The sequence below is a fragment of the Acipenser ruthenus genome, chromosome 29 (assembly GCF_902713425.1).
Source record: "Acipenser ruthenus chromosome 29, fAciRut3.2 maternal haplotype, whole genome shotgun sequence".
Taxonomy (NCBI): Eukaryota; Metazoa; Chordata; class Actinopteri; order Acipenseriformes; family Acipenseridae; genus Acipenser; species Acipenser ruthenus.
In genome coordinates, this window is record NC_081217.1 from 9,017,748 (window position 1) to 9,028,831 (window position 11,084).

At 38.9% G+C, this 11,084-nt stretch overlaps 1 protein-coding gene across 1 annotated transcript in view; it reads left to right on the forward strand.

The window, feature by feature from the left end:
• The window catches only part of LOC131702051 (probable phospholipid-transporting ATPase IIA), a 56,250-nt gene extending 51,256 nt beyond the window's left edge, over positions 1-4,994 (forward strand). Inside the window, exon 28 of the mRNA XM_059003622.1 lies at positions 625-4,994. Coding sequence (XP_058859605.1) covers positions 625-761 — 137 coding nt within the window. The 3' untranslated portion in view covers positions 762-4,994. The remainder of the gene's footprint in view (positions 1-624) is intronic.
• Positions 4,995-11,084: the final 6,090 nt, after the last annotated feature.

Consider the following 11,084-nt stretch of genomic DNA (forward strand, 5'->3'; position numbering starts at 1 on the left):
TATATTACACAAATATATGATACCAACATTGCTTAAAGAGTTGGTATGGGCGTGTGATGTCATAGTTATTTTAACATTTGTGTTGGATCGTTATGCAAACGATGAACACTGCTGTACAATATCACATTGAAAAAGGGGATCACCTTTTCTCCACATTGAAGCACTGTAAAACTATTTTTAAAATCGTGTGGGGAGACTACTCCAAGTTGAATCACATTTACAGTTTACTATCAGCTTTTTGAATATGATTCAATAGAGAGCCAGAGAGTAATATCTAAGAGGAAATTCCTCCTGTGCTCCAGTGTCTGCAGATCTTGCCAGGGGAGGCGAGGTGGAGCAGTCGCTTAATATATTAGGCTCACACACATTTTTAAAAATGATTTTTTTATATATTTTTGTATTGAACATACTATCGATGTAGACATCTTTTATGTCTTATGTAAAAATCTTATGTGTTTGACTTCGAGCTTAAAACTACATTTTACCAAAAAAATGTTATCACTAGTATGTCTGGTGAGTGAATTTAATGTAGATACAAAATTCGCTCCAGTCGCTCACCTCCAGTGTAGAACCGCCTTCTGATTCCTTGTATTTTACATGGATTTCTGGTTCCTCTCGTCACAGATGTCTACTTTCTCGCCACGTTGTCGTTTCTGTGGAAGGTGACTGTCATCACTCTTGTGAGCTGTCTACCTCTTTACATCCTGAAATACCTGCGAAGAAGATTCTCTCCTCCGAGCTACTCCAAGCTTACCTCATAAACACTGACCCAGCACTGAGTACTGATTTTACGAGAAGGTAAAGCCCATGGTCTCGTTGGAACCGACAGTGCTATAATAATCATGCATTGGTGATCTTCAAAGTGTGGTTTCAGATTTACAGTAAATGGAATATGCAAACACACTAATGTTCGGCCCTGCTGCATCTGAATAATATATAATAGCTATGTGATGTCTTGTGCCATTTTTATACACGCCTGTGTGCCCAATGTGATGCATACAATAAAAGCTGCTATATTTATAACAACGTGAGGTTCAAGGATATCTGAGGCTCTAAATACACTGCCATGCCTCCGGTTAGCATTCCCTTATCACTGTTCCCATCTCGCTGATCTATTATGTTTTACTTAAGTATATTTCTATTTACCTTGTATGTTTAGAAGTCTTCGGTGGCTACCTCTCATCAACTTGAAGCAATATTTCTCGCACTCTTTGCTGTGTCAGGCCTGTCTGTCATGCAACTTGATTTGAGGTAGCCACGGAACATATTTTGAAGCATATTTATTAGTCACTCAATCTAAATATTAAACAGAAGAACCCCCTGATATTAGCATACTTCATCTGGGTTTTGTATAGAACCTGTTGTGGTTTAAACATTTGCAACGCTTTGTGGTTGTCAGAGTGTGAGATCTACACTCTCAGTGATATTGTAAGTGGAGTTGCTACTCATGGGGATTTGACTGACAACAGCTAATAAGTGGCAAGAAAATTGATTTTAAAGCCTTGGTTATCACCTAAAGAGCAGCTTGGTGTGGAGATGAAATATCATGCTCTATTCTGTTTTTTTGTTTAGATTCCCTTTGTGTATCATTTCCGTTTTCAGTCGTCGCAGCTCAGAAGTTTAATTGTGTTTAATTGTGGCCTCAGCAGAGCTCTCAGACATGGCTTCTCTCTAAATGTAACCACTAACCTGCCTTGTCATTTGTGTGAATCGAAACAAGAAGGAAACGACACTAAGACAGCTGGGATATCTCACACCCTACTAAGTTGCTCTTTAAGAGATCTTTACAGCTGTGGCATTCAAGTTTATACACTGATGCACAGTAGGTTGGTGGGTTCAGCAGTACTCTGTTTACATACAGAACAAATTAAACAAATCCCTTGCCTCTCCACACTATGAACTATATTGAATGTGATTGTTCAAGGGCCAGCAGAACCCGTTCCGCTGAAGAATCGGTTGCTATGTAGACAGACGGGCGTCGTGATGTCACAGTTTAACTGATTTTAAAACTGAATGCTGGTGTGTTGCATTATGTAACAAACTTTAACACTTAACAAAGTTATACAGTTGTCTACTTCTGTTACTTTCCGTTGCTTCCTGAAACAGACTCATCGTTGTGCTTTTGTTTAGTTTTAAAATAAACTTGTGTTTTGGTTGGTGAAAATTGGAATGTCATGGTTTTGAATCGGGGCAGAAGCTGCATAGTTTTCTGTGATTTTTCTTTAGGCAGCCTGAAGCCTTCTTTCATGATGTAAGCACGGTTAAACTAAAAGGTACATATCATTTTAATATTTATTTATTTATTTGTTTTGGTTTTGATTTATTTTATGTTCCATTAATAACAATACACTTACAAATAAACTACTTAAATTCAGCTTGGTGTTCATGAATAACTGGAATGTACTCTTAATGCATATTTATTGTATAAGAATTTAGTTACTAAGTCATTTCCATATATTGTTTTTAGATCAAATAAATTGCTATCCTTTGTTTTACCTTGTATGGAGTTTTCAATGACATTAAAGAGGTTCTTGAGTTCTGTATTGAGATTTCATTATTTTCTACAGTGCCTTGCTTTGACCTTACTAGAAGAAGTATATGCGCATGGCCATTGTCTTTACTTCCTGATTCCGGAACTGTGCAACTTTGTGACCTTTTGACTCTTGGCTCCGCCTACCACAGAACAGGCGGAGCCAGGTTATAAAGGTAGCATTCTAGCAAAGGCAATGGCCAAGGAACTAGGATTCTTCAAGCAAGGTGAAAGTCGGGGAGAAACATTTTATAAATCTTTTAATACAGAGCTACACCCACCGTGCATGTCCGTAGAGAGAAGCAATGGGTTTGTTGTAAAAAATACACTGTGTGCTTTGATCAGTCTCAAAGGTCTAAACAGAATCAACTTTGGATCGGGACACTGTTTTGTTAGACAGCACTAGAGTAGTCTAGAGAGCACCTCCACTGTCATCTCACTATTAGTGCTTGAATATGTGGATGGACAGTCCATCTCAGTGCCACTTTCTACAAGTATTTTAACAGTTTGATTGATTGTCACAATAGTTTACACTGAACAGACACTCCCATGTGTTTGTATCATGTTAAAAACATGTACCATAAACTATTAAACTGAACTATTAACACTGTCAATCGCTATTAAACTGAACTATTAACACTGTCAGTCTTGATCGACCGTGGTTTATAACTTTCAGACTATGTTTAGTATGTGGGGTAAACTCACTATGAAACAACCATAGTCAGCAATGGCACCATAGTTTACCCTAGATCTGAGTCTGTAACTGTTTAGTGGTCAAAGCATGTAAGAATTCCAAATTTCATGTACCGATCATGTAAAATAAACGTGGTACATTTTAAATGCCTTCCGTGGTGAACCAATGTCATTGTAACTTAAGAGTGATCCATAAGGGGCTCCCGAGTGGCACATCCAGTAAAAGCACTCGCTAGAGTGCAGGATGCGCTCTATAGCTTGGAAGTCGCGAGTTCGAGTCCAGGCTATTCCACAGCCGACCGTGGACGGGAGCTCCCAGGGGGCAGCGCTCAATTGGCCGAGCGTCGCCCGGGGGGAGGGAGGGTTAGGTCGGCCAGGGTGTTCTCGGCTCACCGCGCACCAGCAACCCCTGTAGTCTGACCGGGCGCCTGCGGGCTTGCCTGTAAGCTGCCCAGAGCTGCGTTGTCCTCTGAGGCGGCTGCACAGTGAGTCTGCAGAGTGTAAAGAAGCGGGCGGCTGACGGCACACGCTTCGGAGGACAGCGTGTGTTCATCTTCGCCCCTCCCGAGTCACCGCAGGGGTGGTAGCGGTGAGCTGAGCCTAAAAATAATTGGGCATTTCAAATTGGGGAGAAAATAATAAAAACTAATTGGCAATGACTAAATTATTAAAAAAAAAAAAAAGTGTTATCCATAAAAGGGAAATGCTTTTAGCCAAATCCAATCTGGTACATTTATTTTTCTATTAATGTTTTTCATTCCGGTCTTTCCGAGCACTTGTTTTAAAACACTTTTTCTAACACTTGCTGGCTCTTATTTTTCTGGGTATTGCTGGTCCACTTTGACCAACACAGTGCTGTTTAAGCGAGGAGGGGGAAACAAATCTGTTCTTGGACAAGGGGTCCCAATTGCCTGTCCTCTATATGTGAATGAAGCACAGGAATGACACAGTACTGAGTGCCAGTGGAAACTCAGCAACCAAACAGAACAGTTTCTCAACAGATAAATACAAAATATAAACTAGCTCCATAACAACCCCCTTTTTTAAAAGATGCAGGACTTGGTTCAGAAAGGGGAGGCTCCCTAGAGATGTACCAGTAAGGTAACAGCAGCACTCCTTGTCCATATATTGTTCATTGATTGGGTGTATGTGTTCAGAAATGTTGTACTGAAGTCTAAAGTTCAAACACGTCTGGATGACTGTGTTTCCTGTGATGCCCAGTTTTTTTGTACCCCTGCTGTGAAGTGATCAGACCAGATGTACATATTCTTTTCAAAGCTTGGTTAATTTTTCTCCTTGTGTTGATGGATGTTCCACACCAAACGTTTGAAGAACAAAAAAAGGGAAAGGTTGTATTAATGAATAACAATTATAAAATAAATGAAGTTGTTTCTTGCAATATGATCTGCCTCTTGATTTATTTGTTTTTGATGCGCTGTGTATTTTATCATATGTTATTTTTATATCATTTGTAATTATGCACGATATCAATAACTTGTCGTGTGTTCCTGGTTTTGTAACTTTCATTGGTGCAGACTGGCATAAAGTTCTACTCCTATATGCTTCAGAAGTAATGTTAGCTACACCTACAGTAACATTTACAGTATCATCTGGCATTATTACTATTGTAGGTATCTAAGATTGACAGCATGTAGTTAGCATATATATAGTACTGTGTATATCAGTTATTTCCTATGTATTGTTATAATTGCTGAATTAATAAAGGAGAGCACACGTTGTAAAACCTGTGTCTTACCTCTCATCAATATTATCAATGGTTCCCCTTTTCTTCTGTTGAAGATCTTTTTGTTTTTTTGCTTGAACTTTATACATCAATTTACAGATATTTCAAAGACAGTGATATTGATGAAAAGCTGCATCTTCCTGGTATCACTCTAATGGTCTTGCTACAAATCAACAATGTGACCAACAGCAAAAGCACCTGGATGTCTGAGTTTATTTATAGGGATGTACAAGATTCTCAGCACAGTAAAAGGGGGAATGGTAATGATGTTAATAATCCAGGTACGCTACGCTGGAATCTGTTGCACACGTTGCATATTTGTCCAGTAGATGGCACTACAGCACTGGTTCATTCTTTTTCCTAATTCATTTTGTGAAAGTTAGGACACACACACAAAAAGATCAATTTCCTCGCATTACAGGTAAAAAGTATTGTTTACCCTGAAATATTTAGTTTTAGATTTGTTTGATATTCATATTCAAGTCTCAAATATAGCTCTATAACGTAGCTCTAGGCAAGGCCCTATATGTGAAATTTCCCTGGAATATACACTAGTGTGGAAATGTATTAGAACACCTCAATATTTGGCATTTATATCCTTTATATACCTACCTGCATATTATTTGTGGCCAATAATCAAAGGTTTAAAAACAATAGGCAAAAAAAAAAGTTATAAACAGAATTTCATGGCTCATTTCCTTTTTCTGCCATATCAAATTGAATTTCCATTTTAGAATTCTTTTTGTTTACAACATTCTGCTTTAGTTTAGCCTTTTGTTTTGCTGCTTTTAAAGAACATTGTGCTTTCCTGTTTTATTTTTCTTTAATCCAGGAAAGAAACCATGCCCCCCAAACTCACAAGGATAGTTTTAGGATAGTCTGTTTTTTAAATCCCATTTTTCCTAGTTTAAGAGAGGGTGTATTTGTTACTAAATAGATCATTAATGATCATTGTATATAAAGTAGCACACAGGACCATAACATCAATGATGCATATCATATTGTGAAGTTTCTACCAATATCTGATAGCAATGCAGCTGCCTGTGGTAGCTCCTTAGTGCAGAACTATTGCATTGACGTTGTAACGCAACTGGATCGACATTGAAGGACATTTGGAAAGGTAAGCTAATACTACACAGCGCTAAATAATTGCATTTCCTTACAAGTCAAAGTACTGGAAGTTTGAAGCCTGGTATTAAATTGATGTTGCTCGGTACACAGTAGTGGCATCAGCATGTGTGCCTAGTCTATGAGAAGTCTTAGGAATTGTGACCACGTATTTCAATGATGGTATAATGACAGGCTTTTCTGATTGTAAAACAGATGCACATTTCTGGCTTCACACAAAACGATGTAACGAACATTGTCAAAAATATGGAATTATCTCAAAGGGGGTTGTATGTGAAGAATAATGGAAACCACAAAAAGAGCTCTACTTGAAATGAGCAAACGGCGCCTCTGACATAAACTAGAAGACAATACGAGCCGTATTTTCAAAATGCATCTGAATGTTACAAAACGAAAAACAAAACACATTGGGAGTGCTTAAGGGAACTTGGATTACGTTATTTAGTGGTTTGGTTCTAGTTGTGTAAAATGATCAGACCTCTTCAAAAAAACAGAAGTTCATTAAAGACTGGAGTAAATGCTCTGAGAAAACGCGCATACATGTCATACTGATGCTTATAACCCTGATGAAAGCATTAGCTGAAATGTCTGCCTCGGTTCTCATGCAGTGCTTTCAAGGGACCTTGGAACTATAGAAATACAAGTGGGCATGTTACTTTTTGTGGGTGGTTCATTACAATATATATAGCTTCAGAAAAGTAAAAGTGAGAATTTTCAAAGTGAGGTCATGGTGAAATACTTCTACAATGTTCTACCTGACTATCAGCTGGGTTACTGCAGTCTGTATGTTGGGAATCACTCACACAAAGGATATGGAAGTTAACTTGTCTATTGCCACGTTTGACAATGGTCTGATGTGCTTGGGACTGCTAATAGTGGCCTTAATATTGAAGGTGGCTTTATATTGCCGTCAATAGGGGAAGTGGTCTTTTTAATGAGGTGGCTTTAAAGGGAGCTATTATTGTGTATTTATTTATGTTATAAACCACCTCTGAAAATGATCTCCTTTTCCTTGTCATTTTCTGGCTGTAAATACGTAGTTTTCCTATGGTTCTACAATGCATTTACTGTGTTTTTAATACGCTTTACCATACCACTCTGGGCTTTACAGTGCTTATCTATGCTTTACCATGCTTTCACTGTGCTTTATTACACTATGGGAAACTTTTATAAGGAATAACAGAGCTTGTAGCAGATGTTCGGTTTTGAGAACATCGATTGTGTCTCTCCAGCTTCAAAACTGGATTGTGAACAGCAGGGGAATGTAGTAAACAGGCACCAAATAGTCTATTTTATTTAGTATAACATTTAAAATGACTGCGAGACACTGAGAATCTAATTAGGTTGTGTGAACGGTTGTAAATCTCTGCCATTTTAAAAATTGCGTTGGCAGCTTTCCTCAAGCCGTGCCTATGGGTTCTGTTTTATAAACAAGGGCATACTGGACAGGCTCCTGCCCTCCCTCAGAATTCCAGCAGTCAGAGCTGAGCTACAGTCAACAACCCAACTGTATCACAGAGAGAAAACACAGCCAAGACCCTACCCAGCCCCACAAACTGGCTCGATCTGGCTCAGATCTGCACCATTCCTTACAGAAAAACTTTGAATCGAATAGTTATCATAATGAATACATACGCTTCAAAATACAGGTACAGTAACTATATATGGGTATTTACTAATATCTACTGTAAAAAAAAAAACGCTGTCATTCAATCAAAATGGTAGATTTCAGAACATTCCAGCACATCTTTTTTTTTTTATTTTATTTTTTTTAATGAAATATCATTTATAATAATGTCATTGTATAGTTGACCCTCATTTTGCGCTTTGGGTAACAGAACCCTGCAGCTTCGCTTTGCAGACATTCTTGTACCTCAAGAGACAGAGTCGACTGGACATATTACACATACACTAAGCACAGAATTCTGTGATTGTGCATCTGTAACAGAGCAGAGGCTCAACCCTGCACACCACAAGAGAGCATCTTAACCACAATGCAAAAGAGCCGGGCTCATCTGCATTCATGGTTTTAAAGTTTCTAACCTCATCGCATCCCACCGGCTGGGGACAAGATCCGAAACGGCATTGTATAACACAACTCTGCCCAGTAAACTTTTAATAAAGCAATTTTGCTGGTCACATAATCCTATACCTAATGACTCGTTATGCAATTTGTTATACAAATGGCATCCCTTGACAAGTATTCTGCAATATATAAAAGCTGCATCTCCCTGTTACAGTCCGTTTCAGTCACAATGGACAAGAAAACTGATCTGATCGAGGGTGAACAGATAGATGAGTCTCATGTAGTGAAAAAATTAAGCTGACAAAAGATTTCTGATTCAAAAACACTTTATATACAAGAAAGGTATACCTCCAATACAATCATATGAGCACGGGTTTCAAACTGACTTCAGACAAGGCCTCAGTAAAGCTCAGTGTGAATGTTTGTATCAGAAAGCATGGATATCCATGGAGTCAATTCGAAAGAGATTTTTCTACAAGATTTTTTTACAAGATTTGATATTTATACCTTTGTAAACAATTGCTGACTCCCCTTCAACCCGACTGATTTCTGTCCAATAATCGAGGTAGTCGTTCTCTCATCACACACGGCGAGCCTGCCACATATTTCCTCTGTGGGTAAGGGGGCAGTGCTCTCTGACCTTATGGTCCGCCAGGTGCTACTTTGAGCAGGGCGCATCCATTCTGTCCTTTAATGCCCCTCCCTCCATCTCAGGGTCAGCCACGTGTAATATGAGAATTCTAAGCTTGGACAATACTGCATTAAAACGTAATATAAAAGCATCTTACAGAGTAAGCACATTAAAACGACTATAAACACATTCACACACAATTTAAACATAAAACAACTATAAAAGACACACACGTACACATAATGCAAAACTTATAATTAATAACACAAATAATACCTCATGCAAGAAGCCATTACTACACTCATGTGGAAGGTGCTTCTGTAGGCACAACCGACCCCCAGAACAATTACTGACTCATCAAGTGAAATCAGTGATGCCCTGACTGTCCCCCCTCCCCTACACATACGTTGACAGTGTTATGGCAGGTGTTTTTCATTTCTCAGAAGTGACAGCATCAATGTAAGATTTATGGACGACGGAACCCCTTGAAAAGAAGATAGGACTGCATTGATCGATTGCTGAGACTTCATTTTAGATCCAGAATCAACACAATGCTCAGGACATCTACACCAGGGCTTCTCAAACCCGATCCTGGGGACCCCCTGTGTCTGCTGGTTTTCATTCCAACTGAGCTCTTAACTAAACCTTTCCTTGAACTGATCATTTGCTTAATTCGACCTTTTTAATTGTTTTCAGCTCTTAATAAACCGTTGCATAGTTACTTAGAAAATGTTGTAGCTAACTTGAAATCTGCAACTGTTAAGAGCTGAAAACAAGTAAAAAGGTATAATTAAGCAAATTATCAGTTCAATGAAGGGTCTAGTTAAGTAATTGAGAGCTCAGCTGGAATGAAAACCAGCAGACACAGGGGGAGTCTGAGTCTGAGAAGCCCTGATCTAGACTAACCATGTTACTTTGTCTTTTTGACCCAGCAGAGATTCCCTTGTTTTGAAATGATCATTTTTTTCATCATGACATTTTATGACTTTTACTTGGTGTGGTGAACCAATCCACAGAAAATCACAATGACCATGATTGGTATTTCCTTAGACTGATTATCTATACAAGCACAACCGATGGAGCCAAAGTCTGAGCATACTATAATAGGCTTGTTAAAACAGTGTGAGATGAGCACCGAGAACCTGGCCATTCGTAGTTTAAACTTCCCATGTAACAGTGTATCTAACTCACCTGTGTAGGTGTAAACAGTACACGGTCCTCTAAGGGATTTTTTAAGTGTTTATTCACTTTGTACATCTACACATCCACCCTTTCACTTCTATTTTTAGTCTGGCAGCATTACTAAGCCTTAATTACACATAATGCAAGCTTGGCTTTGCAGGGGCAGACTGCAAACCGTTTTCCTTATTGTAATCTTTAAATAAACGCTCACATACCTTGTACTCAGTACCTGGCTGCTGCACCGTGGGTGGGTCCTATTTATAGTCTTGCTTCGTCTGTGATGTTTGCCTGTTGGGCAAATTTGAGCACCGCATTGAGAAGACAAAATCATCACATTAAAGCGCTTGTTTTTGTTTTCAGTGTTTCCATGCCGATTAAGTCTTTTTTTAAACAATTTCCACCAGTTGTCTATATTTATAGATTGTGTACCTGCTACCTATTTTGAGAATAATTACTAGGTGCCAGATATGTGTGGAAATGTTGCACTATTATTGTTTTATATGATCTTAAAATGCCGACCCATTCCTGATGTGGAAACGTTTAGCATAATGCAATTTTCCTCTCTCTTCCCCCTTTTCAGCCTCTGTTTTCCATGAACGAGCTCCATGACAATAACGTCAAGCTGTAAACGTCCTCATTTCCGTCACCCTCCAAACTTTCATTAAAGAGGTTTCTCCTCGCTTCTGGTTTTCCCTGACCCGAGTACACTAGGTGGGTATGAAGCCAGGCAGCAACTTTAGAATGCTGCTTTGGAAAAAAAAACAGAATGTGCAGCGAGATTCTAGAGGATGCTTTACAGTACTGACACAATCAGATAGGCATCATTTCAATTCTGCATACCTCTCTTGCCTGAAATATGAAGGACTGGATTAGCACCTTCCAGCACCTTGTGAAATCTATACCGCACTGTTTTCATGACTGTGATCAGGGCAAAACGATGACCCAATCCGATATGAGGAACAGGTGCTTCTAAAGTGACCAGGCAGTGGATATTTTCTTTTCATATACAGCAGACTTTCTCTTTCTCCAAGACATGCTGCTCTGAATGTCATCCTCTTATTATTGTCTTATTGTCACCAGATTGAAATGTCCCTGGCCAGAAGATCATGGGAGTCAATGGGAAGCAGTTCTTCATAATGGAGTTTAATTT